Genomic DNA, 18,621 nt, shown 5'->3' on the forward strand with positions numbered 1-18,621 from the left:
GGTGGAAAATGTGATGTAATCGAATCGATTTTAAGAGATAAGAAGGAAAGCTGTAAGTTTACAAATTTACACTCAATTGGATCTTTTAATAATAAAACTAGAAGATTGGTTTCTATTTAATGTTCATTACTCACATTTATAACAAAAAAAAAGCTACTTTACCTACTAAGAATTTAAAATTGGCTATTCCTAAAATAAAAGTTCAAGCTTTGTCTACTAGATATAAATAGAGCTTTTGCAACATATAGATTTTTTCTCGCAGATTACTCTTATAACTGCATCAGCAAATAATTTTCTGCATCAATTAATATTTTCATTACATGTAATTCAATTGGTAGGTTAAATTAAATAAAACACACCTCAAGTTTCAGTAACTATATTCAATCTCAACACATAAGAACACGAGGAAACTTACTACAAAAAAAAAAAAAAACAAAAATTAACAAACGCCCGATGCGAACGAGCCTAAGGCCGTCCCAATTGACAGTTGTACACAGCAGCGTAAGTATCGGTTAGGCGGAGTACACACGACGCGGCGTTGTTGTGGTAACTTTGTTCTGCGATACGCGCGTGTGGATTTACCGCCACCTGTGTAATAAGTTTTATCATTATCTATGTCAATAATAAAATTGGAGTGTCTGTTTTTTAATATCGTAATAATCGATTTTTAATAAATGCATATATGCGTATGGATGTAATTTGTCTGTCTGTCTGTTTGATTCGGCTAATCTCAGGAACGGCTGGGCCGATTTTGATGGGATTTTCACTGACAGATAGCTGAACTTGTTAACGATTTTTGTAAGTATTTTTACTGATTGGTATTCAACTCTTATTTTTAAGCCTAGACGACCTAGTTTATAATTTTTTCATTAATTAAATTATTATTGTCGTAGAATGAAATTATTTTTTTTTATAACGGCATAAAAAAGCAGGTACCGAGCGATTCGTTCGCGATATTTTATAGCGCGAAGTCAAGCACCCATGTACAAGTACAGTCGCGAGCAAACTCTAGTTTTCCATATCCAAGAAAATAATATACACTTAAAATCTCAAGTATCACTATTTCGTAGAACACTCGAGAAATTCTTTACAAAATGTCACGTGCATCTTGCACAAAATTTATAGATAACGGTTAAGCTATATTTATTGCTTGAAAAATCTTTTCTCAAGTTTTGTATTCGACTTGTGATCTTTGGATTTGACAATTTTTACTTGCAATTTCTTTATTTATAACCGACTTCAAAATAGAAGAAGGTTCTCATTTCGCCTAGCTATGTATATTTCTTGGTTTTGTAAACGAAGCACTTTCGACTGGGTGAATCGATCTTGATGCTTCTTTTTATTTGAAAGCTAGTGCCTTTCGGGTTGTTCATATTTATATTTTTTTCATATCAGACCATTTGAAGACGCTTTAGTGTTTTGTCAATAAATAATAATTATCAATTATACTTAAATAACATATACAGTGGTGGTCACATAATTAAAGACACCCCCTAATTGACCATAAAATATTTACAATAGGAAGTACAATTATCTGAAAAAGGTATTTAATCTAGTATTATTTTTATTAAACCATACAAGACTATATGTTCTTTAAAATGAGGGACAAAAAATAGTTATATTCCTTGTTAGTTTCGACACTTGCTCTCTGTGGGAATGTAACACAAACTTTGTTAACGTACGTGTAGCTGGCCACTTAATTAAAGACAACAAGAAATGAGTTATAATTTTTATAAATAAAAAGAAACGGCATTGTGATTTACTTCGTTTTGTCGCGTAATTTCATAAATCGTTGACACTCTATATTTTTTTTTGGTATTTTTAACTTTTAAAATTAAAATTCATACGTTTAATAGTTTTAATATCAATTATTATGGTTAAAAACAAGAGTTGCGACTCGTCCACAAGAAAAAATATTTTTAACTTCCATTATAATTAAACTGTTTCAAGGATATGATTATGAATTTTATAAAACATGTCAAGATGTTCTACACGACCGAAAACGTACTCAGAAAAGCAAAACCAAGTGAAACTACTCAGCCGAAAGATTGAAAAATGGTGTTGTTGGCTAAAAAGATCCATTTAAAGGGTCAGAACTGATACAGTTCAGAGTTGTATGGTGCAGCAGGCTTGAAGGGGGTGTCTGCAAGGACAATTAGACGGAGGTGCAAAACTTGCACTGAAGAGTATCTCGGAAAGTACCACTTTTGAAAAAACAAAATGTGAAGGCAAGATTTCACTTTGCTACAAAATACGAATACTGGACTGAACGAGAATGGAAACATGTGCTGTTTTGGCATGAAACTAAGATTAATATGATTAATTCTGTCAGAAAACAATATGTAAGACGCCATCTCAATAAGGAAATGGATCCAAGATACTCTAATAAGTAGTCATACATGGGGGTGGAAATATCAAAGTGTGGCGCTTTTTTTCTGGACTTGGTGTTGGACCTGTCAAAAAGACAGCAGGCAACATGGATAAATTCCAGTACAAGTATATTTTAGAGCAATCCATGCTGCCCTATGCGGAGGAAAATTTACCTTTTGTTTGGACTTTTCAACACGATAATGATCCTAAGCACACGGCAAAAGTAGTGAAGTGCTTGTTAAGGAACCAATCTGTAACTGTTTTGGATTGGCCCCCCCTACAGCCCGGGTTTAAATCCGATCGAAAACTTATGGAATCAAGAAAGAAAGAAGTCGCGGCAAAGCGGTCATCAAACGTCGACTAACTTTGTAAAGCATTTTCGAAGAATGGAACCAAATTAGTGATGCAACTTGTACAAAATTAGTTACTTCAATGCCCAAGAGATGTAAACCGTCATTACTGCCCAAGGACATGCAACCAAATATTGAAAAGTGTAAAAATATTTTGTAAATACGTCAGGCATTTTGTGTTGGAAAAATAATTTCATTAAAATAATATTTTTTTATATTTCTCATAAGCGAGTCTAATGTCTTTAATTATATGGCCAGACCTTTGCTAGGTTAAAACTGCTAGTAGTGCGGATGAACCAAATTAAATCTAACAAACCGACAAGTTCTGTAGATAAAATTTAGTTTAGCATTAGAAAACACATACCTGAATATTTTAAAATTATTTAACAAGTTCCAATGGTAGTGTGAAAAAAAATGTTGAGAGAAGTGTTTTGGGTAGTGTAAAATGCTCTTAGTGTCTTTAATTATGTGACCACCACTGTATATTATTTAGGGCCGATTTTTCAATGCTTGGATAAAACTTATTCGTCGAATACCTAATGTATAAAACTACCATTTTAAAAACGTATTCTAATTGCCCGTATTTGACAGTTTACGTGACATTTTAATATTATCGTGTAATACTTTATTGGACGGATAAGTTTTTTCCAAGCATTGAAAAAGCTTACCATGAGGCGAGATCGTGGTCAAGCGCTTTACGATACGATAAAAAAAAAGTTTATTGAAAGTGTAAGGGGAAATAACTACTATATTATACGTTTTAAAAATTCAGCAAATACTTATAGAATATGGCGCCAAATTTGTCATATTATATTGCATCAATAAACGAGATCAATTTAATAAATAAATATTTTTAAATCCTACGATTCTGCAAATGCTTCGCGTTTAGTTACCAAATCTTGTTTAGTCTATTTAGTTTCAGACTGTTTAGAGTTAAGTAACATTATTAACATTAATTAGTATGTCTTAAGTATAGATTTAGTTACTCAAGTTGAGTTTATCTTTTGGACTTTGCTGATAAACTTTAAAAGGTTTCGGGTTTGGTTAAATGAACTTTTCAAAGGAGAAGTTTTACGCATAATATAGATGTATTATAATTATGTACCTAAAATATATAAAAGGCCTGTTGGCTTGTTAGTATGTCTTTACAGAGTAAAATAATGACCTAATTTTTACATAATACTTAATATTAGAACTTTGGAATGACAAAAATAAAGTGAAATTTTACGCTGACTATAGTGTCATTTCACAATCCTATCCTATCCTACTTCCTACCTATTAATAATATTAGATATAGTAAATGCGAAAGTTTGTCAGGATGGATGTATGTGTATGTGTAGGTGGGTATGTTTGTTACTCTTTCACGCAAATCCTACCGAATCGATTACAATGAAATTTAGCACACATATAGAGGGTAACACATAAAATAGGTGAACGGGAACGGGAACTATGCGGGATTTTCTTTAAAAACGCGGGCGCAGCCGCGGGCTGAAGGCCGAAGAAGTAGTGACAATGAAAATTTTAGCTTCATAAACCAGTGAAACTTGACGCTGAAGCTACTACCGTAGTGTATATTTTACGATTAGGTACTAATAAAGATTTTCCGTACTAAAAATAAATTTTATTATGTTTCGACTGATTACTTGGATTCCAAACTGTTTCTACATCTTTTAGTATGAGCCGATTACTTCTTAGAATAATATTTAAGAATGTAGAAATAAACATTATAATATGTTACCTTAAATGTATAGTCGCCTGGTTCTACATCAGTTACATCAACCCATTGACAATCGATGTTATATTGATAAATATCTGAACAGTTAACTGACACACCTGTAAATAATTAATTTAATATTAAATCACTACATAGTATAAAACAAAGTCGCTTTTTCTGTCCCTATGTCCCTATGTATGCTTAAATCTTAAAAACTACGCAACGGATTTTGATGCGGTTTTTTTTAATAGATAGAGTGATTCAAGAGGAAGGTTTTAGTATATAATTTATTAGGTTTTAGACAAAGCGGGCGAAGCCGCGGGCGGTAAGCTAGTTATACAATATTTTGATTATAATTGTGGTTGACATTATAAAAATAGTTATATAACCAAAGCTAAGGAAAAGGAAGTATTCATTTTAATAAAACAAGTATTATTTACTGAATAAAAATTAATAATTATTGCCTCTTTATTATATAATAAATTAGTTTAAAATAATAAAACGCTATTAAAGTGCTTTGTAGGCATAACTGCAAATAATAGAACGCAATATCGTTTGTTTTAAATTAATTTCAATGTGAATTTAATTTATAACTAACAAAATATATTTATGTTTGAAAATTGCGTAACAATATTGCATATTCAGAACAACATTCTGTTTTGAGGAGATTAATTTATCCAACTTTATAAGGAATGTTTCTATTTAGTTATAATAACATGAAAAAATATATTATTATTGAAAATATTATGAAACAGCTACAGCGAAACTCAATTAAAAATCAGTTTTACCCTAAACCCCAAAAAGGACGTCATAACATATTTTTAAAAGAGCAACTATGGAGTTTCTTGCCTGTTCTTCTACATAGATACTGCTTTCCGAATCGGTGGTAAATGTTAAAATATGTAATGACGATTCGAAAGTGCTTCTAAAAGAAGTCTAATTGAATAAATAAATGTTTGAGTTAGTTGTGAAGTCCCATGTCCCCTAGTGGGGTAAGGGGCAGATGTATACATCTGTTTCACTGATCGATTTTCTTTAGGGACAACTAGGTGATCAGCCTTCTTTTGTCCTGCCAGACCGAGACATTTTTTTTCTTCGTCTCCACCGGGAATCGAACCCAGGACCCCTCGGTGCTACGCTCACGCGTCAACCACTGTACCAAGGAGGCGGTCGTTGAAGAGAGAGAGAGAGAGAGAGAGTTTGAGTTTGAGTTTGACCAAATTACTTACCTTGGTCGCCATAATTCAAACAAGAGTATTTCTTATCCACACCAGGCAAGCAGGTATTATCCTCCAAACAGAAGGATGCTTTATGACCCTCGGCTATTCTTCTTCCAGAAACATCTAGAACGTCGAACGTTGCGAACACCTCCATACTGTGATAATGCCTGGAAATTTGTTATTTATACTAATAAAAAATTTGTTATTTAGACTAATAAAGCTGAAAAGTTTGTTTGTTTTTTTAAGAAAGAAAATACATTTATTTGTACCGTTAACATATAAATACGATTATTATAATAATAAAATAATTAAAATTAACCATACAGTATAAGATGAATATATCCACTCAGTGATTTGAGAATCTATGGAAGAAGGTTTAGTTGATTGAACACGCTAATCTCAGGAACTACGGGTCTGATTGGAAAAATTATTTCTGTATCAGATAGTAATTTTCTCAAGAAAGGCTTAAAACACATCATGACGTTTGAATCTTTACCTAAATTGAAAATTATAACAAATGTTTAACCAGTCTATATACTTTTAGTAATCGCTCATTCAGCGTAATCTTTTATTTGTTTTAGTTTATTTTCGTGATAGTGTTTGTGCCTTAAGATATGTTTTATCCCTTTTTCTTATAAAACTTTTGGCCACAGATAACAGAACGTGTTTAAAGACTAGACATAATCTGTAAAAGATTTCTGACGTAGCTCGATAAAAACAAAATTAATCGCCATAGTTATAAATGTACGACAGTTTAGCTTCACAACTTAGACTATCAATTTATTAGTTTTATCATGACTCAAATCGAAATCAAGTATAATATACAACTTTGTATAAAAACTTAATCCTGCTAATACTATAAACCTAGTTATGCTAAAGTTCGTATCTTTGTTTGTTTGTGTGTTACTCTTTCACGCAAAAGCTGATGAACTGATTTTCATGAAATTTGGCAGACACATAAAGGGTAACTTGGATTAACACATAGGGAGACACATTTCATTTTTATCCCGAAAAAAGCGAGCGGAGCTGGGCGGAAAACTAGTAAAATAAAATATAAAATCTTCAGTGAAGCATATTTTACGGTGCAATAAACATTTTTACAAAAGAAATGTTATTCCTAACCCTCATCTTACCAACATGAATAGATAGCTAAGTCCACCGCATGTTATAAGTAAGAAAAATTCTTTTATACGGACATATGCAAATCCTAACAAAAGCTTGTGCGATATCTCGAATGAAATATGAATTTAGAAAGGTAATTGAACTTGGACTTCTTTGATTAATTAGAATATGTTAGAATATTTTTCTTTTAATAATAACTCTTTAATATTGTAAATTTAGTCGGAGTTGAAAAATATTATTTATATCTAAATAATATTATATATTAATCTAATGAATAAATAAATATAATATTTCACTATGCGTTGTAGACTTATTATTGTGCTTTTTATATACATTGCAGACATTTTCATTTAATATCATTCAATTAGAGGTAATCTAATTGCCAATATTATAGGTACATTATTTTATGAGTTTTTTATCTGAATGCAATGAAATATTATAAAAAATACCAGGTTTACAATATTAGTGAGTTACTAGAATCCATACTATAATATTATAATTATGCGAAAGTAACTCTGTCTGTCTGTCTGTTACTCAATCACGCCTAAACTACTGAACCAATTTGCATGAAATTTGGTATGGAGATATTTTGATACCCGAGAAAGGACATAGGCTACCTTTTATTGCGAAATAATAATATGTACCACGGGCGAAGCCGGGGCGGACCTCTAGTATTATATAAACACGCTAATTTTCAAATAAAAGGTAAATTTAAAAAAATAGGTAATGACTACAATTTTACTTTTCACATAAATCGGTATAATGTGTATCACTAATGTACCAAAACATTACCAAATCTATGATGTACTTACATATGACACAAATGCCACTGCCACAAATGTTTCGGCAAATATGGTCTGAATTCAGCGTTCCCAATATTCAAAGATGCCGCGGTAAAGCGCAGTAATCTTCGGGTTTCGAATTGCCAATTCGGATTGGTCTTTTGTACCTAAAATAAGAAAATAAATGAGAAAAGGCAAGCGGGAAAAGGCAAGAAGCAGTTTAGACTTATATAAGGTTACAATTAATTCTAAAATAAGAAAATGAATGTAGAGCCAGGCTAGAATTTAAGCAAGATGTACATTGTACATACTTTAGAAAGGCTTATAAAAAATATCAAATTATTAATTAAAATTCTCCTGTATTCCGTGTAGTTTGCTCTAAATTTTTATCTAATAATTAATGGTTTTTTGAATGATTGGCGTACTAGGTATTTAGTTGAGCTGTAACCTGTTAATCAGAATTACAACGTCATCATCACTACATAGTATAAAACAAAGTCGCTTTCTCTGTCCCTATGTCCCTATGTATACTTAAATCTTTAAAACTACGCAACGGATTTTGATGCGGTTTTTTTAATAGATAGAGTGATTCAAGAGAAAGGTTTTTGTATGTAATTTATTATGTTTTAGACAAAGCGGGCGAAGCCGCGGGCAAAAAGCTAGTGAAATATAATAATAGCCTTTATTTTTCGTAAATAAGGTTGTTAAGTAGTAATTGTGCTATCAATTAAAGTAAAAGAGAAACGTTGTAATTAGCAGTAGGTATTAGTAAATAAATATACTACGACGTTACATAATATAATACTCTCTAGTTAACCACATATACAAAGATTCATGTGTTATAGAAACGAGGCAATGAACATATCAAACACTATGTAAATATAAACACAACATACATATACACATAACTGTAACACAATGTTTCAATGTCGGAATTCACGAATTATACCGATAAAATTAATTAATTTCGAGTCTAAATAAGACTTACGTTTCCATAAAGCAAACAACACATAATTTAGATACACCACAATTTCTACAAACAATGATACTGATTGAATTGTAAAGTCTACTACTAACGAACCACGTATTTTTAAACTCACAAACCAAACTAATGCTTATTCCGATTTTGATATAACCTATATTGCTGTGAATAAATTTAGCTGTCATGTTGTACAGATAGCAAATAAAATAAATAGCCTTGTCCAGAGATAAGCTCGGATGATTGATTATTATTTACGTGAATCCATTCCGAAATTGGAAGTGGTAATATGTTATTTGTGGTAGTAACACTGGTCTTACATTTGTGACAGCATACTCACTTATAATACCACAAGAGCTTCAAAATTATCGGGTATTTTCCGATAGGTTCGTTGCAAACAAATGAAAGAGTCAAGTTTTTAGTCAAGGTAAAAAAATCACGAGCGCGAAGCGCGAGTGATTTTTCCTGAAAAACTTGACGACTTTATTTGTTTGCAGGGAACCTTGAGGGAAATGCCAGATAATTTTGAAGCTCGTGTGGTATTCGGGAGATTATTTTTCCGTCCCAAATGTCGGCCAATAATTTCACAATTGAATTGAACCTGTCAGTTTAACGTCAACGACCAGAGAAAATTTTAAAAAAATTATCAGTATAATACCATGTAGGTTGTACCACGTGACGTCGAATGGTGCAATTCTATTGGTCGATATTTGGGTCGGAAAAATAATCAGGAATAATTAAATATTATTGTGAAAATTTAATTTTCATATTCACTATTGCATTACCTATAATATAAAAAAAAAATAATAAAAAAAGTTTAAAAATCATGGAATTACTGCGATCCTTGATGTACTAACTTTGAATTAATTCGATCCCTTTAAAGGAGATAAAAAGTGATTCTAAAGGAGTCGGTTACAAAGATACAAGCATAATATAAACATTCAGTAAAGCTAATAAAAGCATATCAATACTATATTTAAGAACGAATACAGTGATATATAAAAGTGGTTATCATACTCTCTATTTTAAAGACTTAATGTATAGCGGTTTTTTACCTCATAAGCAGATTTGCTCAAGCAGTTTTCTTCCATAGCACACTGCAGTTGGAACATAGGTGCATCTTGTAAATGTGCAGTTCGCTCTATTGCACTTGTGTCCAAGAGAAGGTCCGCAAGGTAGTGCGTACATACCACGGCTGCGACGTGGCCTGTGACGATTAATTAAATTTTTATACGAATAGGTGTTAACATTTTTGTTTTAGCTCTACATAAAATTCGTTTAAAAGTGCAACGTTATGGCCTATTGAAACTTAAAAGTATCTCTATGTCACATTTTTGTTGTTCAGTATTTAATGAGAAAATTTTGGCATGCAATAATTGAAAAGGAGCTTGATAGGATCCAATTATTAAAATATACTGACTATATACATAGTACAACTAATATATTATTTAGAAAAATATTGTAACGCAAAGAAATTCATCTCTTATTATCTATACTAATATTATAAAGCTGAAGAGTTTGTTTGTTTGTTTGAACGCGCTAATCTCGGGAACTACTGGTCCGATTTGAAAAATTATTTCGGTGTTATATAGCTATTAGGATAGCTCATTTATCGAGGAAGGCTATAGGCTATATTATATCATCACGCTACGACCAACAGGAGTGGAGCCACGGGGGTGAAACCGCGCGGAGTAGCTAGTACAATATACACGTTTAAAAATAATGTAGGTTTAATCATCACTAAGAACATTATTTACTCAAAGAATTACATTTACTTTTTCCAGCAGACATTGAAATATTGATCACAATAATAACATGAGGCTTTTCTTCATATTTCATGAACCGTTTAATAATTTTGACACGTAAATACAAAGTCCAGCTTTATTTGGGTCGAGGCGTTAATCCTTATTGTTATAAAAGGTATTAAATATATCTTTTGTGAATCCCAAAAGATTTAAGGAGCATGTCATTTAGTAGAATACGATTATATTTTTCTTTGTGGATCTTAGTGGGGCAAGAAATATTCGAAGAGATTTGCCTTAGTAGATTTATTCGGCGGAAAATGAGTCGAAATTTGCGAATTACATTAGTAGAAAATGTCGATAATGAATAGAGTGGGATATTATAAGTGAATTAAAGTAAATGAATGAGATAAACACAAGATTTTATTTAATAACGGCTATGAAATATTTCTTCTTTAATTGTTTTTAAAGAATTTATAAAGAAAATATATCGTCATACTTTGTCATTCTAGTTACTAGTAATCGTTTATAGTTATTTGTATGTGTTGATTTCATATCTCCAGAAATATTTTAAAATATCCAAAATATATTCCAATCAAATTGACTAACCTCTTTCACCAGGACAGAACACATCACCAAATTCTCTATGTTTACAGGAAAACAGATTTGTTTCATTTCCTTGACACTCAACACCACTCAGTATGATTTGGGAACTGCCAAAGAAATCAGTCTGGAGCGCTTGGTCAGCGAAACCGAGGGCCAGGTGGTGGCATACGGCTGCTGCTTCGTATAATGTCCAACCATCAGGGCAAATGCTACCCCAAGTATTGTTGTAGTACATCTGAAACAAGTTTTATATGAGGTCTTATAGTATGTAAGATTTGGTATGAAAGAACGTCATTTATTATGGACTTATGATTTGAAAGACTTGGTATGAAATAAAATTTATATAATCAAGAATGTATGTGGAATACTTCTGGTTCTTCTTCACTATAAAGTGATGTTTTCTTCTTGTGATGTACACATCACTCATATAATAAGATAAATCAGAGCAGTCCATAAAGCTAATAAAAATAGGGTCAATTATCATAATAACACACATTTCGTCTATATTTTGTACCTACGTAATATTATATAGCAGTCGATTTTTTTCAAATCTGACTTACCTCCACTCTACCTTCGTAACTATTTCGTCCACCAACGAGTCTCAAACTCGCACCCCTCACATCCATTACGTCATGTATATGTCTTGGTTTAATTTTACCATATTTTGTTATATCTTCTTTCTTTTTCTCTTTACATATTACACCTGCTGCTTCACTCTTCTCACAATCTGATGACCCCCAGCCGGAGAATATACATTGGTTCAGAGATATTTCATTCCCTTCACATACGACATCATCCATCCAATATTTTTCTAGGATAAAAGTTATACGCTTAATACTCATTTTAATACAAATTCTCAATGTCATTTATTGCCTATGTTACATAATATTATAAAGTTTAACCTACATTATAAAAGTCAATAATTGCCTCTAATGTAGACATTTTTATTTATTTATTTTTACACTTTATTGTACAATACCAGTAATAAAAAACATAAATAATTTAACATGGAGAACATGAATATGGTAAGTGCACAATTGGCGGCCTTATTGCTTAAAGCAATCTCTTCCAGGCAACCGTAAAAATAAAGGACATGTACGATGCTGGTTAAACGCGAAGGCGCAATCATAAAGAAAACATTGTGATGATTATTTCCAACATCTATTGAGAAAATAAAATAATAGCTCTCAAGAATTGACATAGTTACCTAATGGACGATCTGTACAAAAATTGATATCCATTGATATCAATTTTTAAATGATGAGATAAACACAAGATTGAATGGAGCATCATTATGCTCCATTCATGCCGATTTGTACCTTGACCTACTGTATAGCCTTGACGATATTTTAAGGTAACATAGTTCAAATAAATAGCTTCTATAATAAATTGCATATTACCCATAGCTTCTCCAAATTGCCCACCATGGGTGGCTATACCAGTTCTATTCAAAGAACGGCAGATGACTTCAGCCGCTGCATTGTCCCAGGAATCGTCGCAAACTGCCCCCCATCTACCAGCGTGGTAGATGTACACATTACCTGCAGTAAACAATTTAATAAATTAGAATTTATATAATCACTAGAGGTCCGCCCCGGCTTCGCCCGTGGTACATATTTCGCAATAAAAGGTAGCCTATGTCCTTTCTCGGGTATCAAAATATCCCCATACCAAATTTCATGCAAATTGGTTCAGTAGTTTAGGAGTGATTGAGTAACAGACAGACAGACAGAGTTACTTTCGCATTTATAATATTAGTATGGATTATGTGACTACTACTTCCGCCGATATTTAGAATATTGTACAAGCAAAGTACGGATTTGTCTTAATTTCTGCAGCCAGATGATATGATATGAGCACCTAATTGATATTTTAGAAAAATTTTAAACCTCTCTGAACTTATTACGGACAAAATAAATCTACTCTACTTGTCATACATAAGCACGAGTTTTTCTTTTATGATTTGAATCACAATAATATTATATTCACTACAAAAAATGTATTATTTTCATTTAAACCGACAATTATAGGGTCTGTAATGTCAAATTATTACCATTATTATAAAATTTTAGTAAACTTTTATTAAGATATTCACTTACCTTCAAACTCCGTTCCACCCAAAAGTTTAATTTTGTTCTCCAAATATTTTTGTTTATTCAACAGTTTCTGGATGAACGCAGCTCTCATGTTCCGTTCATTTTCACTTAAATCCCTACATAGTACACTCACAAATAATAAAACAATACACGATTTCTGCATCATCATCATATTAATTACTGAACACTCTTCATTCTCATATATAAAATATAGTTATGGGCACAATACACTTCCCTGAAGAACACCTGGTACTAACAACCCATCTATTTTACGAAAACTGGTTCAAACCAATTTATTTTTATTTGTATTAAAATTTATTCTGATTCTGTAGCATGTAACATCACTGAAATCTTTCATAGAACTGCCGAGTGGACATAGAATAAGCTCTTAATTGTGGACGCTGTATTTGTAGTTCACGGTCAGGAATATGGGTTTGTTCAATTCAATGATGTAACTGAATTCAAGTACATCTTTATATTGTAAACTCATTTGATGTACGTGATGATTGTCTTGTACTACATATTTTTTTTTATATATGAGACGTTATGAGAATGGAATAAAGAAAATTTGGAAAATCCAAAAGTGCACGCCTCATAATTTTTTTTTAATAATTATTTATTAATTATTATTTTTGTTTATTTAATAACAATTAAACCACATCGAATCAGACCCTGAAAAATGAAAGGGTTCTATTCCTGAGCATACTCAAGCGTAAGAGAAAAAAAAGACTCGATTAGTAAAGTATTTCGGTCGCTTTCGTGTTAACAAGAAAATCCTCCGCACATACAGACACACGGACGTCCAAGACAGAACTTTTTTAAACTGTTTTTAAACTAGTTTAAATAACAAAAATGACATCGAAAATATCATGAATGTTAAAAATAGTGTTTTTTCTTAATATGTGTGTGTATGTATTATCTTACAAGTGCAATGTATGATACATAAAGACATTTTAAGTTTGAAAAATCAGATGTTTTGCGCGAAGTGACAGTAGTACCCACCTCAACGCTTCGCTTATGAGGCGTGCAAAAGAACATTTTAAGTACATATGTATGTACGTACGTATAATAGACGAGGCCAGTAATTATGTACTTTAATATGTTAGACTAAATTGTATGTTTTGATTGTGTATACAGTGCCTTTTTATAAGAAACAGAAGTTTGATTCACTCCAATAAGGTATATGAAAGATTTCTCTATCAATTCCAAACATTTTAGAATTTCTAAGAATGAAGGTAATGTACACCTTCTTCATTTTTTAAAGTTGGTAAAACATTCAATACTTTATTAGCCACACGATGTCAGAATAAAAAAGATATGATCACATCGTTCCATTATTTCAATTAAAATGAGCGAACAAAACTATTTGACCCAAATAACGTTCAACACCAGCCAAATGAATTGTTATGTCAATACAATGTTTGCGTTGATTTATTTAGATTTAATTTTTATTCCAATTTAAAATAAATAACAATATATAAAACATGAACAAGTTTTTAAAGAATAGAAAAAATCGCCTTCCCACTTTGGCAAAGGAAGCGGGTTCGAATTCCGCCTCGTAATCGATTTTTATTCTATTACTAGCGGTCCGCCCCGGCTTCGCCCGTGGTACATGTTTACGTTTTCTCTACATAAGAACCATCCTCGTACTTCAAGGAATATAATAAAAAAAGAATTATCGAAATCGGTTCAGCCGTTCTCGAGTTATGCGCTTACCAACACATTTTGCGATTCATTTTTATATATAAGAGAAGACTAGCGGTCCGCCCCGGCTTCGCCCGTGGTACATATTAAAAATAGATGTTGGCCGATTCTCAGACTTACCCGATATGCACAGAAAATTTCATGAGAATCGGTCCACCCGTTTCGGAGGAGTATGCAGACTAACATTGTGACACGAGAATTTTATATATAAGAATTTGAAAAAAATCTAATTTATTAACCATTTGAATTTATGAATGAGAAATTATTATAAATGAAGCTTTGATAAAGTCCTATTATATAAACACTAGCTTTCCGCCCGCGGCTTTGCCCGCGTTTTCAAAGAAAAGCCGCATAGTAGCCCGTTCCCGTGGGATTTCCGAGATAAAACCTATCCTATGTGTTAATCCAAGTTACCCTATGTGTGCTAAATTTCACTGTAATCGGTTCAGTAGAATTTGCGTGAAAGAGTAACAAACACACACACATCCTCACAAACTTTCGCATTTATAATATTAGTAGGATAAAATGAATAGATTTATTAATATTTACCTGTGGAATACGTCTGTGGTCTCACTATTGTGTTTTCTTGTATTATCCATACTTAATATTATGAATGCGAAAGTAACTCTCTGTCTGTTACTCAATCACGCCTAAACTACTGAACCAATTTTCATGTTTGGTATGGAAATATTTTGATACCCGGGAAAGGACATAGCCTATGTCCTTTCCCTTATCCCGGGAAAATGACGCAATCTCGGAAATCCCACGGGTACGGGAACTATGCGGGTTTTTTTTTGGCGAAAACCTAGTTTACTATAAAATACGTTCATGATCTAATAATATAATACCTATCTATCATTTGTTTAAAAATGTAACTACATAATCAGCGACTGATATTGAAAAATAATTAAAAACAAAGAATGTTCTTTCATAAATTCATCATTCGGAAAAATACACATATATTTTTCACAAACGCTAATTGAAAAAATATTACCGCATAGCGATATCTGACCCAAATCCTTTAAATTAAAGCAATATCCCTAAACCTCATACATTCTCACAAAATGTCGTTTTATAGTAGAAGAGCCAGGGCTTTCAAATTTTTAATTTAATTTATTTTGATTGAACTTGAAAATTACTCCGGGATATTTTACATTATGTGTAATTTTTTATTTACCCATTGTCATGTTATTGCAATAAAAGAAGATAATATTAAAATTAAAAAAATGTTATGTTAAAGAAAATTATGCATTTTTTCTGTCTTTCTAAACGCTTGTTCTTCTATCAATTAATAAAAAAAAATATTTTTTTCAACGCGACCGATTCAAAATGCATGATTGTAAATGTAGAAAATATATCTCTACACTAACATCATAATATTGAAAGGAATAAAAAAGCTATATCCATACCCACTATAGAATAATTTCATGAAAATGCAATCCCTTGGAATAGATCTTGCGAATTTCAATTTGTACCAGCCCTAACATCCTAAATTACGCCTACCCGCAATAATTTGCACTTAAACTCTTTGTTTCACACCGCTCATTGTTTTTTTAGCTTCACCCTCAGAGTTACGGACCTTTTTTTATTACAAGCCACAAATTGTCTTAGTGTAATTTTATTTTACACTGTTTAGGGTTATCAGCTATTCTTTGTTTTTTTTAACATAACTAAAAATTTGTATGAATGTGAATAAATGTTGCTCTCTATTACTCATAATATTCTCTGTACATATTTTAACTTGTCTGTGTTGTATCGGTATTATTTTGTAATCCTGTATTTTTGTGTGCAATAAAGAATATTTCATTCATTCATTCATTCATTCTCTACTTTAGGCTCTCAATATCCATATTTATTACCATAGAAGACACGTTTTTGAAATCATTAGCTTTAATATTATTAGTTTTTACTTCACTTGTATTAAAATACTCCTTTAGACTCGATTTGGAAACTTGAAACGGACAGAATTAATCTAAACTTTGTATACTTATCAACGATCGGTGACAATACAATAATTTAATGAGTTTAAGCGAGTTTTTTTACATTTGTTTTGACTATATTAATTACTAGCTTTCTACCCGCGACTGCGCCCGCCGTTTCTAAAACCTAATTAATTAGATACCTATAAACAATATAATATGTATATATACTTTCCTCTTCAATCACACTATCTATTAAAAAAAAACCCCGCATCAAATTCCGTTGCGTAGTTTTAAAGATTTAAGCACACATATTATAGGGACAGAGAAAGCGACTTTGTTTTATACTATGTACTTAATTCATACATAAAGATGTACAGTGTACACATACCTCCCGTCCGATTAGGGCCCTTCTGGCCTCCTCCACTCAAGCGATAGCTCAAGCCGAGGTTCGTGGTCCCCGTCAAAGGGGGGACGCCCTTGTGCATGTCGCTACCAGGGTGAACCTTCAGTTCACCCCCGCGTCCGCGTTAAAATGTAGAAGCCCTTCTGGCTAACATTGAGAGACACCACACAAAAAAAAATGTACACATACCTCAGATATGTAGAAAGTAACGTTTAAAAGGTTCGCCATTATCAAACCTTTTCCCACTTGAAATGTAACTGAAACCCTTATGAAAACGCGTATCATAAAACTTAATGTTCAAGTGAAATTCGCAATTTTTCCCCACGAATGTAATAGCTTCTAATGTATGTTGGTATTACCACATTATACAGATATAACCAGTAGGGAAACTTCATACAACACGTTCGAAATGGCTCACGCACGCAAGCGTGTTTACAAGAATCGTAAGGGTAATTCATAATTCTTAATTATTACAATTATTAGGTACTAGCTGTGCCCGCGACTTCGTCCGCGTGGAATAGTGACTGCATAGTGGTTACTACTTAACACATAATCATTGAGTAAACACGTACTACCATAAACAATTAAATTATAAGCACTTACAGATTATTTTACACTTAAGAAATAAAATAAATTAAATAAATAATTTGGATTATTTTTCCGACCCAAATATCGACCAATAGAATTGCACCATTCGACGTCACGTGGTACAACCTACATGGTATTATACTGATAATTTTTTGAAAATTTTCTCTGGTCGTTGACGTCAAACTGACAGGTTCAATTCAGTTGTGAAATTATTGGCCGACATTTGGGACGGAAAAATAATCTCCCGAATACCACACGAGCTTCAAAATTATCTGGCATTTCCCTCAAGGTTCCCTGCAAACAAATAAAGTCGTCAAGTTTTTCAGGAAAAATCACTCGCGCTTCGCGCTCGTGATTTTTTAACCTTGACTAAAAACTTGACTCCTTCATTTGTTTGCAACGAACCTATGGGCCGGCGCCCACTGCCGGCACGGCGTGGCATGGCAGGGCAGAGGATTTTATTACTAATGAAGTTATTTTGAATCTTATTTCAATCAGTTTAGAATTCAAGTTACTTTATTTCGATGCCACGATGCCGCGACGTATCGCAGGAGGCTGCAGCATGACGCGGCACGCCGCAGGATGCGGCGGCATGACGTGTCTTGCTTTGGGGTCGAGGAATTATGATTGCTAGCTAGTTGAAATAAGGTTGAAACTTATGCAGCATTAGTGGGGCTTTTAGCAGGATGCCACGGCATGCCGCGGGATGCCATTGCACGCCGCGGGATGCTCTGCCGTGCCATGCCGTGCCGTGCCGGCAGTGGGCGCCGGCCCTATCGGAAAATACCCGATAATTTTGAAGCTCTTGTGGTATTATAAGTGATTATTCCCACTATCACCCCTAAGGTGATTACTTAAATGGTCATAACTTTTTTATTTATGAACCGATTGACATGAAATAAACACTAAATGTTAAATGAAGCTTACCACCATATATTAATGAAAACCGCATCTAAATAGGATAATCGGACAAAAAATTTTTAACTACAGTTTTGGGTTCGGGAACGATTTAATAATAACACC

General features: G+C 32.6%; 1 protein-coding gene across 1 annotated transcript; it reads right to left on the reverse strand.

The window, feature by feature from the left end:
- Window positions 1-399: 399 nt before the first annotated feature.
- Window positions 400-13,329, reverse strand: Loxl2 (Lysyl oxidase-like 2). The gene is made up of 9 exons (XM_090115601.1): window positions 12,985-13,329; window positions 12,286-12,426; window positions 11,446-11,696; window positions 10,889-11,120; window positions 9,593-9,744; window positions 7,589-7,725; window positions 5,664-5,821; window positions 4,459-4,553; window positions 400-588 (listed from the first exon to the last, which is right to left on the reverse strand). Exons 1-9 carry the CDS (start codon window positions 13,151-13,153, stop codon window positions 466-468), a joined length of 1,458 nt encoding a protein of 485 aa, XP_089971727.1. The 5' UTR covers window positions 13,154-13,329; the 3' UTR covers window positions 400-465.
- Window positions 13,330-18,621: the final 5,292 nt, after the last annotated feature.

This window comes from Colias eurytheme, chromosome 23 (assembly GCF_061535395.1).
Source record: "Colias eurytheme isolate Ceu_HAF_F1 chromosome 23, ilColEury1 Martin Lab GWU primary, whole genome shotgun sequence".
Taxonomy (NCBI): domain Eukaryota; kingdom Metazoa; phylum Arthropoda; class Insecta; order Lepidoptera; family Pieridae; genus Colias; species Colias eurytheme.